At 42.6% G+C, this 15,988-nt stretch overlaps 2 protein-coding genes across 2 annotated transcripts in view; one reads left to right on the top strand and one right to left on the bottom strand.

Moving 5' to 3' along the window:
• Positions 1-284: 284 nt before the first annotated feature.
• On the bottom strand, positions 285-5,768 carry ANKRD49 (ankyrin repeat domain 49). The gene is made up of 3 exons (XM_004709022.2): positions 5,744-5,768; positions 3,403-3,733; positions 285-1,834 (listed from the first exon to the last, which is right to left on the bottom strand). Exons 2-3 carry the CDS (start codon positions 3,658-3,660, stop codon positions 1,373-1,375), a joined length of 720 nt encoding a protein of 239 aa, XP_004709079.1. The 5' UTR covers positions 3,661-3,733; positions 5,744-5,768; the 3' UTR covers positions 285-1,372.
• A 188-nt stretch (positions 5,769-5,956) lies between these two features.
• The window catches only part of MRE11 (MRE11 homolog, double strand break repair nuclease), a 45,199-nt gene continuing 35,167 nt past the window's right edge, over positions 5,957-15,988 (top strand). Inside the window, exons 1-4 of the mRNA XM_045297728.1 lie at positions 5,957-6,030; positions 6,956-7,033; positions 10,759-10,891; positions 12,917-13,077. Coding sequence (XP_045153663.1) covers positions 7,014-7,033; positions 10,759-10,891; positions 12,917-13,077 — 314 coding nt within the window. The 5' untranslated portion in view covers positions 5,957-6,030; positions 6,956-7,013. The remainder of the gene's footprint in view (positions 6,031-6,955; positions 7,034-10,758; positions 10,892-12,916; positions 13,078-15,988) is intronic.

The following is a 15,988-nucleotide window of genomic DNA, read 5'->3' as shown; positions in this document are numbered from 1 at the left end:
TTGAAAGGTCATTATAAGTAGGAATAAACTCAACGGCAGTAAGTTAGGTTTTTGAGGTTATTTTGGATCCAAGGAAGGTACGCACTGGTAAGAGAATTCATGCCTTTTTGTTGTTGTTCAATATGACTACTTTTTCTTCAAACTTAATGCTTTGAAAGCAAATCAAAAAGCCTTAGGTACACTGTGCTTGAATTATTCACCGAGCTGCTAACCAGAAGATCAGCAGTTCAAAACCACCAGCTGCTCTCCTAGAGAAAGATGAGCCTTACTACTCCCATAGATTTAGTTTCAGAAACCCACAGGGGCAGTTCTCTGTGCTACAGGGTCTCTATGAGTTGGAAATTGACTCAATGGCAGTGCTACTGCTTTTGTATGGTTTGTATGACCCAGGAAAACCAATCTTTCCTAAAAAGCAAGGGAGCAAAACACAAGCAGTACTCTGGTTGGTGCTCCAAGGGCTAATGCACTCGAGCTGTCAACAGAAAGGGTAGCGCTACACTGGGAAGAAGGCTTGGTGATCCACTTCCCCAAAGAGCAGCTCTCAGAAACCTAAGGGGTGCAGGTCTATGAACAAACCTGGAGTTACCAGGAGTCGGAGTTGACTTTATGGTAAACGGTTAGGTTAGGTTGCCAAGAGTGAGGTAGAGGCATCCACAGGAATGTGTGAATGGTGGCAGGTGGGTATTGGGCAACACTCAATGGTTAAGAAACAGTTGGGATCAAATACCTCCCTAGGGGCTTTCTGGCAAATGGTCTATGCTCTAAAAGACAAAGCTGCCTCTAGGGATTTTGAACTTTCTTCTAACTTGTAAATCCAATCATTCATGTTAAACTTACTGGTGTCAAATGAAAGCACAGTCAGCACTGCGCCAGTGGATTTTAGAGCTCTCATTAAAAGCAGAGGGACCGCATCCATAAAAAATGGAATACTCACTGAGGGAAAAATGTAATAGGGATTTCGCTGGAATATAAAAATACATGCCAGTATACCAAATACCAAAGATCCCAGATATGAGAGATTTAAAATACCTTTTTCTTGCATCAGCACCAAAAATATCACTTTTTTCCCCTGTATAAACGGTTGTGTTTAAATATAGGTAAGTTAAAGTTGTTTCTGATAAAAAAACCCACAAATGCCATAGAAATCATTAGCGATATAGCCAAACAACCTCCAAATACCCCTCTCACTCTCCGCTTTTCAAATACCTTCTGACATCAAGGGCAGGCAATTCACTTGGAAGGGCATTGGAATGAGTACCAGTGAATTCTTGGTGCCACACTTGGGATGTCAATCTCGCATTACACATTTGAATATTGTACATCTCACAGGGAGGCACTGGGATCTAGAGACTTGCGGAAATGCCTACAAGTGTTAACTCTGAGGCTGGGAGTTTGTGCAGCCATCCACAATTTCAAAGAGGTAGTGGTAGGTACTGGTCCTCCTGGCGATCTCAAATGCAGTTTCATCCAAGTTGTTTCTCAGACTGGGTTTGATGTAACGGTTCATCAGGAGGAGCTCCAGAGTGTCTTTGCTGTCTCTGTTCCCAGCAGCAAAATGTAAGGGGGTCAAGCGACCCTTTGTCTGCGCATTGATGTCGGCGTCGTGCTGGAGCAAGAGAGAAGCCACACTGGTGTTATTCCACTTACAGGCACTGTGCAGCGGCGTCCAGCCATCCACAGTCACTGCATGCACGTCTGCCCCTTGTGCGATCAGCTCTCGGACAATGTCCAAGTGCCCGCCGTACGCTGCTCGGTGCAGGGGGGTATACTCATCTTCATCCCTCGTGTTCACGTGCGTGGCATTTTCGGAAAGGAGCCGCTGCACTGTAGTTAGCTGAGGAGAGAAAGAACAACTTAAAAAACAAACAAACCTCCACTTCAACCAAAACAAGCAGCTAGCTAATGCTATCTAGTGTTAACGTCACACGACTAACTTAAATGAAAAGCTACTTGTTAGAAGATGACTTGCAAATAAAAACAATTTTAGATCTTTGGTGGGGGGGGGTAGAAGAGGGGGCGCAGGGGAGAGCAACTGATTTAAGAATCAACATGTTAGTTTACCTTATTCTATCGTTTCTAAGAATATGAGTCTTTGAATATTAGGTCTGATCAAGGTTTACTGCACAGAACCTCTTATCTCAGGTCAATGATCTAGGCTAAACCTGACATTTTATAATTCACCTGTGATGAAGACATAATAATAAACTGAATTTTCTGTATTAAGATCATCATACCAATATACTCGGTGCAAAAAAACTTTTTATGGCCTAAGGGTGGGTTACCCAAGTAAGAAATGCATGTGTTTTTAATCACACAAGCATGGAAGACCCTAACAGACGAAGGTAGAAATGGTCAAGTGAAGAAGAGACTTTTTATGTTAATTTTACCTGGATGACCCCGGACAAGAAGATAGTCCTTAATTTAATCTCTTAATTTGTAAAAGGGAAGGAAGAATACCTCTTATAGGGCTGCATGGGAACTCGATCAAACAGTGTAGTAAAGCACCTCATATAATTAGTAGTTAATGTTAGCTCCCATCTTCTTTTTACTAAATGATACTTGGCTCCAGGGTGAGCTGAATGATTTCATAGGATGATTTAGAGATTCAGATGATTGCACTCTATCTTTATAATTACTCTTATCTGCTTAACCAAAAAATAGGCAATATGGCACTTTGTGGTTGTGTTTTTAGGCACAGTCTCACTTGATTCCTACAAGCCCGGGCTCTTTCCTTATCTGTGCTTTCAGTTCCTGTAGTGAAGCTCAGTGCCAAAATGCTAGACAAGGACTTAGGGTGATAAAATCCTGCTAAGCCTCACTCGTCATCCAAATAACTTCTACTGCAGTTTATTAGCATAATTCTAGTTCATTATGAGTTATTGTTCATCCCTCCTGTGCCTAACTCATCAATTACACTTCATCATAGGCATATATGCATTAGGGGGCTTTAAAAAAGCTTGTAAGAAAATTCCACTTTTAATTTTTTTCCCCACGAGCTTTTTGAAGCTCTCTCACATTGGATAAACCAGACCAACTCACTGCCATTGAGTTGATTCTGACTTACAGCGACCCTATAGGACAGGGTAGAACTGCTCTTATGGGTTTCCAAGACTGAAACTTTTTTTTGTTTTGTTTTATGGGAGAAGAAAGCCTATCTCTTTCACATATAGGGTTTGGTGACTTCAGGCATCATGGAGTGGGGATGGTATCTTGGGATGTATGCTCCACAGATAGGGTGGGTTTGGGGAGGATACGGAAATATCCACTCTTACAGAGAGAAAAATAGAAGTTGAGAGGTGAGAAGATCTACCCAAAGCTCTACACCAAATAGAGACAGATCTTCTGGCTCCAAACCCAATTCTTTCCTCTACGATGTGATTATTTTCTTTTCTAACGTTTTACCCGATTTTGTTCAGCAGCCCAAAGCAGCAGTGCACTTGGATCGTTCTCCATGCTTTTTTCTTGCAATTGATACCACTCTTCTGTTTTTTCATCTTGCTCCTCGTCCTCTTCAGAACTGTCTCCCCAGAGACTTTGGGTCCCAGTAGGAATCAGGTGTCTGTGTGTTTCCAACAATTCAAGTTGATTAAACTGTTCAGAGAAGTCCAGGGAATTCTCTGGGTCTGGGTTTTCATCATTATTTACTTGGTCTTTCTCCATTTTTACTGTTATCCTAAATAGAAAGCATTTCTTCTAAGAATACATTACGCAAATTTATTTTATTCATCCAGATCTGAAAACATAAACACAAAAACTATTAACAAAACAGTAATCAAGGCTTTATAAATAACACAGGGAACAACCTTTTCTCCTGTGGAACAGTTGGTAGGTTGGAACTGCTGACCTTGTGGTTCCAGAGTAACCTGTAACCTACTTCATCTCACCATGGCTCTTTCAAAAGCCAAACCTACTGCCACTAAGTTGATTGTGACCCATAGCAACCCTATATAGGGTTTCGGAGACTGTAAAACACCTTTATAGAAGCATAAAGTCTCATCTTTTTCCCTTTGAGTGGCTGGTAGGTTGGAACCATCCACCTTGCAGTTAGCAGAGTGTTGTTTCCTCCGCAGCAGCACACAGGAAGGTCTGATTAACCTAGTTCCTTGGCTTCTCAAAAGACTCCCTATTCTCCTTGGCTGCCTTAGTAATTTATAAGCCAATATCAGCTCAGAAAGTTACAAAGCATATTAAAATTTAACCAACTAAAGAAAATAACTAAGAGATATTAAAAAAATCTGTTTCTTCAAATTCCCAACTCTGTTTTTAATCCATCATATGTTTTTTAAACCAAAACTTTTTATACATTCTGAAATGTGCAGCTCTAGATAAAACAATGTTCATAATTTCCTCAGTTGATTTCATTCCCAAAGTTAAACTGAGGTGCATCTCACGTTTTCAGGGTTTTAAAGAAACCTACCAAGACTAATCTGATATTACACCATCAAGAACACACAGGGCATATTTCTTAATTTAAAGGGCACACTTTGTTTTGAGGTCTAAACTGTTGTGTCTGCTCCTTACAACTGGGTGGGACATACACCTCATTTTACAGATGAAGGCGCTGCGGTTCATGTAGATTAAGACAAATTGCCCTATATCAAGAACCCTTTAATGGAACTGAAGTCACATCTTCTCATTCAAACAATGCACACACACGTTTTTTTACATGACCTCTTTACGGTGTTGAAAATCAATGAGGTTATTTTGAGACTTCTGTGTGCCTGACCCAAGCAACAGTATTTTCAGTTCCCTGATAAGATGTGGAAGTTGGAAGTTAAAAGGAAGACCGAATTAGAACTGATGCATTTGAATCATGGTGCTGGCAAAGAATATTCAAAGTACACGGACTGACAATAGAGCAAATCTGTCCCAGGAGAACTACAGCCAGAATGGTCCTTAGAAGCAAGGATGGTGAGACGGCTTCTTACATACTTTGGACCTGTTGTCAAGACACACTGGTCCCTGGGTAAGGACATCATGCTTAGTAGAGGGACAGTGACAAAGAGGAAGGCGCCCTACAAGACGGATTAACATAATGACTGCAAAATGGGCTCAAACACGAAAAAGTGTGAGGATGGTGCAGGACCGGGCAGTGCGTCGTTCCGCAGCCAATCTCTGAGTCTTAATCGACTCGATGGCACCTAACAACAACATGTTTTTCTGCTCTCAGCATAGAATAGGGATATGCGGCGCCCATGGATCCAGTGACCTGCAATGAGGGAAAACCCCAAACCGAACTCACTGCCACCGAGTGAATTCCCACTCAGAGCGATCCTATAGGGCAGGGTCGATTTGCCCTTATGAGTTTCTGAGATGGAAACGACAGGAGTAGAAAGCCTCGTTTTGCTCCCGCAGAGAGGCTGGTGGTTTTACACAGCTGACCTTGTAGTTGGCAGCCCAATGCGTAACCACTAAGCCACCAGGGCTCCCACTATGCCAGGGAAGGGGGACATACAGGCCTGTAAAGCAGAGGGTATGAAAGCTCTACCACTGGCGAGGGGGAGTGAGGAAGAGAAGTCGGCCATCAGCCCCGGGCGCTCCAGGACCGGCTGGTGTCTCTTCCCGGCCTGTGCAGTCTCCGAGACGGCAAAGAGCAGAGGAGAGGCTGTCTGGCCCTACCTGGGACCACGCTGCTGCCTGGCCAGCAAGGCTCGGTTAGGACCGGCCAGTGAGCCTTCTCTGGGGTCCCAGTTCGGCACGAGAGGACCAAAAATGGGGGCGAAAGACTGGAAAGTAGACCCACCTCACCGATGAGAAATCGCCGCCGCGAATCTCGCTTCCGGGATGCGTCCTGACGCCTGCTCAGGATTGGCTCTGCTACGGAGGCGTGGCCTCGTTGCTCATTTCCCCGCCCCCTTTGGACTCGGCAGCCTATGAGAGTCTAAGAAGACGTGATAGTCTTACGTAATTAGGAAGGTCTCGCGAGAAAAAGAGTTGCGTTTCTCTCGCGCCTAATTCAGGTGTCTCGCCGGTCAGATGCAGTCTGGCGGAGCCGCGTTTCCTCTCAGGAGTTTGACGTCCTTTTTCCCGGTAAAGAAAGGACTGCCTGGTGTCCTGAGTGGGATAAATATGGATTCTTAACCACCTCATCTTTTGCAAGCCTTCCGGGCTAGATCCCAGAGGGCACCAGACTTTGGGGGGCTGGGGTAGGGGGAGGGCAGGGTCTGGCCGGGTTTGCTGGGGTCCTGGAGGCTCCGCAATTCTGACCCCTCGAAACGGAGGCTCGCGGTGGGGGCACCTTGAGGCTTGGGGTCTCGAAGGACGCGGAGACGAGAGATGTGGAGGCGTTGTTTCGCGGCGGCTGCCGCTTCTCAAACATTTTGAACATTTTTCGTTTTCCTGCTGGAGTCTTGCAGTCCGCGTTGCAAGCAGCTGTTTGTTTATCTGTATACCTGGATGTTCCTGTACGGACCACGTGTTGAATTCTGCCGCTTGTTGACACTAACTTTAAACCTGGACCCTTCTCTTTCCTCCGAACCACCTCATGACTTAAAAAAATGTCGAGTAAGAAGGAGGCGTCTGCATTCATGCCAGAGTAGCTTATGCACACAATTTAAGATTTTATGTGCTTCCAGAGCTGTGAGTGTGCTAAATCAGAAGCACTGTATGCGACCCTGTGCCCATTCATTTAACACACATTTAAAAAGGATAGTTTGCCATAAGGGCCAGGAAAATATTAGGTGAGTTTATTCATAATAGTGAGTCGAATGGCACTGGAGATGATGATATGGTCTATTCTTGGTTCTTAACAATAAAAGCACAGGCGAGGAAATGAAATTCTATTCTAGAATTATCAGTCCGCCTATTAAGAACTCTTTTCCCTGCAAAACTTAAACCATGTCGGTTAAATATGTGCAACCTTTTGCTTCTGATAGAGTTGCTAATGTTCTGAGTGTAATAATTCCATTTTTGAAATTGTCTAAGCTAAAGTAAGTTTTCTGATATTTTATCACAGGACCCACAGGTGCTAGGAGAAGGAACCTGGTGTGTGAGGAACTGGGTTGAACATAAAAATGAGTCCTGCAGATGCACTGTAAGCATTTTTGCCTTCTAGAATCATTGTTGCTTTAGGTTTCTGAACCGTTAGCTATTACATCTTGAGAAAACTTTAATAAAATTACCCATCCAATATAAAAACTTGCCCATGAACCAAGGTGTCAGTTGGTGAAAAAAAATACTTAATGTGTGAAAATTCGTATCCTATGTTTTAAAGGCGTTAGACAGTTACCAGTTGAAGGTTCTGCGGTACTTTGATAAGTGCTATCGGGTAAAAAGGAGTCCATGGCACAGTATAGTGGATTAGGGAGTTTGGCAGTCCAAACCCAGCAGCTTCTCAGGGGGAACGATGAGGCTCTCTGTTCCAGTCAACATTTAGTTTTGGAAACCCTGTCCTTTATGGTCTCTTCGAATTGGAATGGACTCAATAGTAGTGGGTTAGGTAGGGGTAGTGTGTACGTTTATTTTGTTAAGTTTTATTTTTAAAATTGAAACCATAAATATGGAACTTTTCATTATGAAGTCTGATTAATCGTGGCATTCTACTTAAGCAAGAGTTTTTGAGGAATAAATTGCTCCAGTATTGAATCAACTGAAGGTGTATTTGTGTATGATGGAAATGAAATGGCTGCCCTTTTTTGGGAAAAGTTTTAGACTTGGATTCATCTGCCCTGATTCCAATACCTTGGTCAGTGCAAGGCATATGACCTTGGCCCCACTGGCAGTTCCCTGAGCCTTATCTCAATGTTTTCATTTGTATAATGGAATAATAATGTCTCTCTCACTTCAGTATTTTGAGGTTTAAGTAACAGAAATCATGTGAAAGTACTTGGAATTTTGGAAGCATGGGTGGTAACATAATCTGCAATGGATCCCGGCCTTCCCGTGTATACAACAATTCTGACTCCGGATAAAATTTTTGAAATTTTTAGAGTTTCTGAAGAGAACTCTTTACTGCAAAGGTCTTTTTTAATGTAAAAGATCTGAATTCGGAATATGAAAACCTTTCACACTTTATTGTGGTTCAGTGACAGTTGGCTATATTTTAATTCTGGGTTTTATGTAGCCTTGTACTTATCACTAGTTGCACGATAACTCAGTTCATGTCTGTCTTGGGCCCTGGTGGCACAGTGGGTTAAGCTTTGAGCTGCTGACTGCAAGGTCTGGGGTTCTAACCCACTAGCTGCTCCAAGGTAGAAAAAAGTGACAGCCTGCTTCTGGGAAAAGTCACAGCCATGGAAACCCTAAGGGTAGTTCTGCTCTGCCCTGTGGGGTGGACTTGAGTTGAATTAACTTGACAGTGGGTGTGGATTCGTCTTATTTTTTCAGATTATACATTTCTCTGTACATGTGGGAGTTGAGATAAGATCATAGACTCAAACACATTATAAAGAATTAAATGTTACTTTAAGCTTAATTTTTTATTTATGCATCTCACAAAAAGTATCTTTGAATATGAAGAACCCATTGCTGTCCAATCTAGGCTCACTCAAAGTGACACTGTAGGACAGGGTAGAACTGCCCCATAGGGGTTCCAAGGCTGTACATCTTCAGGGAAGCAGATTGCCACATCGTTCTCCTGGGGAGCAGGCAGCTGGCGGGTTCCACCAGCCAATGTTTCAGTTACTGAAACACCAGCAGGCCTCTTGATTCAAATTGGATGGTAAGCAATTGTTACATGGCTAAATTTATTAATGAAAAATTATGTTTGTCTAGACAGGCGATTTAAAGTAAATGTCTCCGAGGGCCTGAGTGCAGGTTACTAGCGTATTAGTATAACATCTACTCATAAAGTTAGAAAAAGGGCTTTTAAATTGACTATGTTGAGTTTACTGGGAAAGGGAAAAGCTAGAAATAGTTGTGAGAGGGAGAAGGCCCAGTTGTTTCGTAGAACAGAACAAGAAACAAGAAACCCGTCAGGTCCAGGTTGCATTGTTACTTTTAGTTGCCACCTGCCCAGTTCTGACTCTTGTCCATAATGGAAGTATAAAACGGGTTATAGCAAGATTGCACAATTTTGAAGCAGTTATAAATTAAGATACTATTAATGGGTTTGGACGCTTCATTGTTGAGTTAGACTCACTGCCATTGAGTTGATGCCAACTCCTGGCTTCCCTGTAGGACTGGGTAGAATTGCTCCTGTGAATTACTGAGCCTATCAGTCTTTACCGAAATAGCCTGTTCTTTCTCCCTCAGAGCGGTTGGTGGTTTCAAACTGAGGAACTTGCGGTTAGCCAGCCAATGAGTAACTAAGTGATAGGCAAATTATGTACTTAAAGACCTGTTGGACGCTGTAAATTTTCAGATCAACTTTACAAGCTATAAAAATGGTTTTACTCTGTAACTACTATGACTTTACCTTGGCAATGTAGGTCTCAATTTGCTGGGGCATCCTTTTTTTTAATCGTTTTATTAGGGCTCATACGACTCTTATCACAATTCATACATACATCAATTGTGTAAAACACATTTGTACATTCATTGCCCTCGTCACTCTCAAAACATTTGCTCTCCACTTAAGCCCCCGGCATCAGGTCCTCATTTTTCCCCCTCCCTCCCCGCTCCCTCCTCCCTCATGAGCCCTTGATAATTTATAAATTATTATTTTGTCACATCTTGCCCTATCTGACATCTCCCTTCACCCACTTTTCGGTTGTCCGTCCCCCAGGAAGGAGGTCATATATAGATCCTTGTAATCGGTTCCCTCTTTCCAACCCACTCTCCCTCTACCCTCCCAGTATCGCCACTCACACCACTGGTCCTGAAGGGATCATCCGCCCTGGATTCCCTGTGTTTCCAGTTTCTATCTGTACCAGTGTACATCCTCTGGTCTAGCCAGACTTGCAAGGTAGAATTCGGATCATGATAGGTGGGGGGAGGGGGTGTCATTTAGGAACTAGAGGAAAGTTGTATTTTTCATCGTTGCTACATCGCACCCTGACTGACCCCTCTGCAAGGGGATCTCCAGTGGCCTACAAATGGGCTTTGGGTCTCTATTCTGCACTCTCCCCATCATTCACTATGGTAAGATTTTCTGTTCTGATGATGCCTTATACCTGATCCCTTCGACACCTCATGATCGCACAGGCTAGTGTGCTTCTTCCATGTGGGCTTTGTTGCTTCTGAGCTAGATGGCCGCTTGTTTACCTTCAAGCCTTTAGGACCCCAGATGCTATCTATACCTTTTGATAGCTGGGCACCATCAGCTTTCTTCGCTACATTTGCTTATGCACCCATTTGTCTCCAATTGTATCATGGAGGTGAGCACACAATGATATGATTTTTGTTCTTTGACGCCAGATAATGATCCCTACGGCACCTCGTGGTCACACAGGCTGATGTGTTCTGCCATGTGGGCTTTGTTGCTTCTGAGCTAGATGGCCGCTTGTTTACCTACAAGCTTTTAAGACCCCAGACGCTATATCCTTTGATAGCTGGGCACCATCAGCTTTCTTCACCACTTTTGCTTATTCACCCACTTTGTCTTGAGTGGTTGTGTCGGGAAGGTGAGCATCATAGAATGCCAATTTAATAGAACAAAGTATTCTTTTCATTGAGGGAGTACTTGAGTGGAGGCCCAATGTCCTTCTGCTACCTTAATACTAAACCTATAAATATATGCACATAGATCTATTTCCCCATCCTCTTATATAAATATGTTTGCATATGTACATGTCTTTATCTAGACCTCTATAAATGCCCTTTGCCTCCCTGGGGCATCCTTTCAATGAATCATTTTGAAACACTTTTTTTTTAATACAGAGATGATGAAAATACATTTAAAATCTTGGTTGCAACGGATATTCATCTTGGATATATGGAGAAAGATGCAGTCAGAGCAAATGATACATTTGTAACGCTCGATGAAATTTTAAGACTTGCCCAGGAAAATGAGGTGAGTTAGTTTACATTTTTGTAGTTTCTATTTTATTCCCCTATTCATCAGCTTCCCTTCTTAAAGTTACATGTTTGTTTAAGTTTTCTTTAAAAAAAAATTTTTTTACAGGTTTGTTTTATAGTCTCGTGTGCTCACGTTTCCTGTTTAAATATCAATATGTTAGATGCCTAAAGTAGATTTTATGTGCTTTTGTGCCCTTTAATTCAAGCAGGTTGTTGGTTTGTAAAGCCTGTTAAAATTTACAACTACAAGGGCTGAGTCAAGAAATCATTGCTCTGATGAACACCTGTGTCACACACACACACACACACACACACACACACACATCAAACGGGAAGCCGGTGTTCCTCGCCGTGCCCTCCATCCAGGTTTTCACATTTCTGAAGATGGTGTTTCCATCTCTACTTCTTCCCCAAAAGAGGACTTGGGTTTATGCCATGTTGAAACAGCAGTTTGGGCATCCGTGAAGAACTCAAGCTGTGCCTTTTCAAGGTTCCTTGAGTTTGGGGAACAAAGAGAAGCCTGAAGGGATGAGATCAAGGCTGTGGGTGCATGGGGTGACGTTTCCCAATAAATCCTCAGAGGACAGCCCCTGCTACCCCTAAAGAACAAGCAGGTGCATTGTCGCGATGGAAGCACAACCTTCCTGGCTTTTTATTCACCAAGGCAGTTTTCCGTGTTCTTAACATTTCTCCACAATAAGCTCCCAGGATACTCCTGTGCCCTTCAAGAAAATCTGTCAAGGTCCCCACTATATAACCCCCCCAGATAATTGCCATAATCTTTTAACCGATCTCTCTCTGCCTTGAATTTAACCAGCCTGGCAGATCCCCTCAGGAGCCACTGTTGATTGGACTTCTTTTTTTTGGGAAGGTACACTAATGAGACTAAGAGAAGGGTATTACTCAACTTGTCTTTAGCCATCCACTGATCGCAGAGACATGTGTCGCCACATTTTGTTTGGGATAAACCCATACATGTACGAACTGGAACCCCCGGTAACGATCCTTTTTGACTGGACCTTGGTTTTACGAACTGTTTATTGTGATCCTGTGGTATTTTTATTAACGTTGTAAAGACGTTATATAAGCTCAGAGCTTATATAGCAAGTTAGTATGGGTGATCTGACAATATCTAGACATCTGCAATGCAAGATCATAGGTGATTAATTGTAAACATTATTTTGAGGGGCCTTGGTGGTAGAAGAAACATAGTGGAAATGTGTTGGGCTGCTAACCACAAGGTCAGCAGTTTAAAATAACTAGCTGCTCCATGAGAGAAAGACAAAGCCTTCTCTTCCCGTAAAGAGTTACAGTCTTAGAAACTCACTAGAGCAGGTCTACTCTGTTCAGCAGGGTCTTTATGAGTCGGAATCAGCTCAGTGGCTATGAGTTTGGTGTTCTCTCGTGAGAAGTGCGAGAGATCAAATGTAGAAGAGAATCAGAAGAGAACTCGAGTCCCAGTGATTTGGTGCTCTGAAGAATTATTTTAGAGACTATTCCTCGACTAGATTAAAGTGCCAAGTTTATGTTTGAGTTGAAGAATAAAAAAGAAATGTGATCCCTTTGGCTAGTCCCCTTGCGTTAGGGGCCTGGGTTGTGATTTGAAAGTGGCTTTTTTTTAAGTGGACTTTCTGGGTGGTGCTCACAGTTGACATGCTTGCCAATAACCAAAAGACTGGAGGTTCACCCCCACCCAAAGATCCCTTGAAAGAAAGCCTGGGATCTACTTGTGAAAATTCAATAATTGGAAAGCCCGTGGAACACAGTTCTGTGGTGTGTGTGGGGTACCATGAGCAGGATCAATTCCGTGGCAACTGGCTTTGTTTTTTAAGGTTTCTTAGGCACTGAATTTGGAGTCAGATTAAGCACTACCCCAGAACGTGCTTTGAATAAAAAATAAAATGGAAACATTTAAGTCCCCATAAATGACTTGTGCATCTTTTTTTTTTCTTTCGGTACATGTTTTTAAAATTTTTACCTATGAAACACACTAATTTTTACACTGTTTTCTGTTGGCTAGGTGGATTTTATTTTGTTCGGTGGTGATCTTTTTCATGAAAATAAGCCATCAAGAAAAACATTACATACCTGCCTGGAGTTACTAAGAAAATACTGCATGGGTGATCGCCCTGTGCAGTTTGAAATTCTCAGTGATCAGTCTGTCAATTTTGGTTTTAGTAAGTAAGTATGTTTATATGCTTTTGTGAATTTTTTGTGTATTAGTTTGCCTTTCCTAGTTAATCTTGGGTGTATCTCATTTTTATTGGCTATTTTGGTATCTTCTACTGGTATCCTTTACTAACTAAAAAAATTGGTTTGTTTATTTATTTATTTACCTTGGCGGCATAGTGGGCTATGAACTGGGCTACTTAACTGTAAAGTTCGAATCCACCAGTCGCTTACCAGGAGATAGATGAGGTTTTCTACTCCCATGAAGAGTTACAATCTCAGAAATACGCAGCAGCAGTTCTGCTCTGCCCTTTAGGGTCCCTGTAAGTCAGAATTGATGGTAGTGAGTATCTAATGTATGAACGTTTACTTATTCTCTATCTGTAAAGATGAACAGCCTTGGAAGCCCCATGGGTAGTCGCACTGCTCCGGTACGGTCCGTATGAGTCAGAATTTGCTCTACAGGGATGGAGTTAAAGATTAATCAGGCCTATGTTTCTCCCAGCCCCCAAAACATATTTCGCCTTTGACTTTGTGATGGGGTCTCTTATTGACAGATGTTTTGTCAGATTGTGGTCAGACAATTTGTAGGGTGTCCCGCAGTATCCATTTTTCTGATGTCTTCTCATCATGGTTGCACTGGGATTGTGGGTTTAAAGAGGAGGTGAAGTGCCATCCTCATAGCATCCTCATGTATAACATTGTGGCTCATCACCAGCCATGTCCACGTGACCTAGTTAAGATGGGGTCTGCCACGAGCCTCCACTGGAAGCTTCCTATTTTTCCCTCGCCGTATGTGTGGGCTTGTGCTCCCAATGATCGGCAGTTCAAAATCACCAGCAGCTCTGAAGGAGAAAAACTGGACTTTGTACTTCCACAGCGTCAGCAATTTGAAACCATCAGGCACTCTGTGGGAGAAAGATGGGGCTCTCTACTCTTGTAGAGTTATAGTCTCAGAAACTCAGAGGACCAGTTCGACCCTGTCCTATAGGATTACTATGAATCAGACTCGATGGCAGTGAGTTTTTTTTTAAATGAATGTGTGGGATAATGATAGATGGATAAAACTCCCCTGCCCCAGGGGAATGAACAACAGAAATGTGGGTGAAGGGAGACTGCAGTCAGTATAAGATATGAAAATAATAATAATTCATAATTTATCAAGGCTTCACAAGGGTGGGAGGGTGGGGAGGGAAAAATGAGCTGATACCAAGGGCTCAAGTAGAAAGAAAATGTTTTTAAAATGATGATCGCAACAGATGTACAAATGCGCTTGATACAATTGATGTGTGGATTGTTATGAGTTGTAGGAGCCCCCAATAAAATGATTTAGTAAAAGAATGAATACCGAACTAGTCTCAAATGCTGGAGATGAAAAGTCCCCAAAGTCCAACTCTTGTGTGAGGCTCATCTTGCTCCATTCCTCCCACCACCGCCTCCCTTTGAGTGCAGTTCAGTTACAGATCTGAAGAGGAGGCCAGGGTCAGCGAGATGCTGGGGCCAGGGGAAGCTCTTCACTCCTGGCTCTTGCTGGTGAGGGGCTCACACATCCAGTTTCTCAGGGACTCGTTTTATATGCAGCAGGATGGCATTGCAGGGAATCCTGGTCGCAGTTACTCCCAGGTGAATCTTGTCACTACCTTCCCTCACCTTCTTACCAGACCGATGTAGGAAAGGGTCATTAGGTGGAAGTGACATGGTATAATTAAGTTTCATCCAAATGTAATAATCTATTCTCCACCCTTGACTATCATATTTTTGCACATAAGACTTGAGGCCTCTTGTAAGATGTTCCCAGGAGCCGTTGACCTCCTAATCTTATTAATCAGCCTGGCTTTTCCCTAGGCCTCTAGAAGCAGTTTCCTTTCGCCTCTAAACTGTAGCATATCATTCCTTATATCCTTTGTAAGTAATAGTAACTAGGGTAACCCTTAAAGAGGGTGTGGTCCTATCACACTGTCTACTAAAACCAATTCAATCTCATTCCATTCCTGTTAGCAGATAATGGGACCACAAGCATATGAAATTCAGAATTATTATGTGTCATATAAGGGATTATGGCTGGAAGGGCCATATTAATCAAGTGTAACTCAGTATAATATGAAGGAGCCCTGGTGACATAGTGGGTTGTGCTTTGGGCAGCTAACCACAAGGTCAGTAGTTTGAAATCACTAGCTGCTCCATGGGAGAAAGACAAGACTTTCTACTCCCGTAGAGAGTTGCAGACTAGGAAACCCACAGGGACACTTCTTCCCTGTCTGATAGGGTCACTGCGAGTTGGAAACGACTCAGTGGCAGTGAGTATTTTTGTGTGGGGGGGGTATACGTGTAATATAAATTTGGAAAGATAATCTAGATTTCTGGGGTCATGAATGGCTAGAAGAGTTTGTATATGTACTTTTTTGCACTATGAATAGTTGGAAATACGTTATTTAATCTGAAAATGTATATGAGTAAAATAAACTGATCGGAGAAGAGAGTAAGATATTTCTCTGGCTACTTGTGAGATATTTTTATAATCCTTTGATACAGAATTATGTGAGGATTCTGATTTGTCAGGTGATCTAGTTCTCTGATGTGCTGTAAAATTTAATCCAGCCGCTCAGGTAGTACTGGAATTTTTAACCCAAGTTGTTTGAATTGTAACGTATGTCACTTCCTGCCCCCATCCTACCAATAAGGTTACCTAAGGCTTTTAAAAATGGAAGGTTTACGATCTTTCCATCAGTCAGCTGTACTGCTCTTAGAGTGTGCAAGTGTCATTGTTGCCAGGGATCTTCGTTATAATACGGTGTGCGCAAGTATTTCCCGCCTTGGGTTGAAATGCATGGTTGCCTGTGGTTTCATTTATTTATTTGCCGTTTTATTTCTTGGTGACTGTGCTGTCACAGCCAAACCTCTACCCCTCCAGTCATCGCTACGC

Source organism: Echinops telfairi, unplaced genomic scaffold (assembly GCF_000313985.2).
Source record: "Echinops telfairi isolate 266 unplaced genomic scaffold, ASM31398v2 ScPeMD7_7421;HRSCAF=8459, whole genome shotgun sequence".
Taxonomy (NCBI): Eukaryota; Metazoa; Chordata; class Mammalia; order Afrosoricida; family Tenrecidae; genus Echinops; species Echinops telfairi.
This window is presented reverse-complemented; position numbering and strand designations above follow the sequence as displayed.

Bases quoted from the DNA above. Each gene is read 5' to 3' on its own strand.
- ANKRD49 (XM_004709022.2), bottom strand. From the start codon at position 3,660: ATGGAGAAAGACCAAGTAAATAATGATGAAAACCCAGACCCAGAGAAT. The intron at 1,835-3,402 runs GTAAAACGTTAG...TTCTCTCCTCAG, and splicing joins GGGCTGCTGAACAAAATCGG to CTAACTACAGTGCAGCGGCT.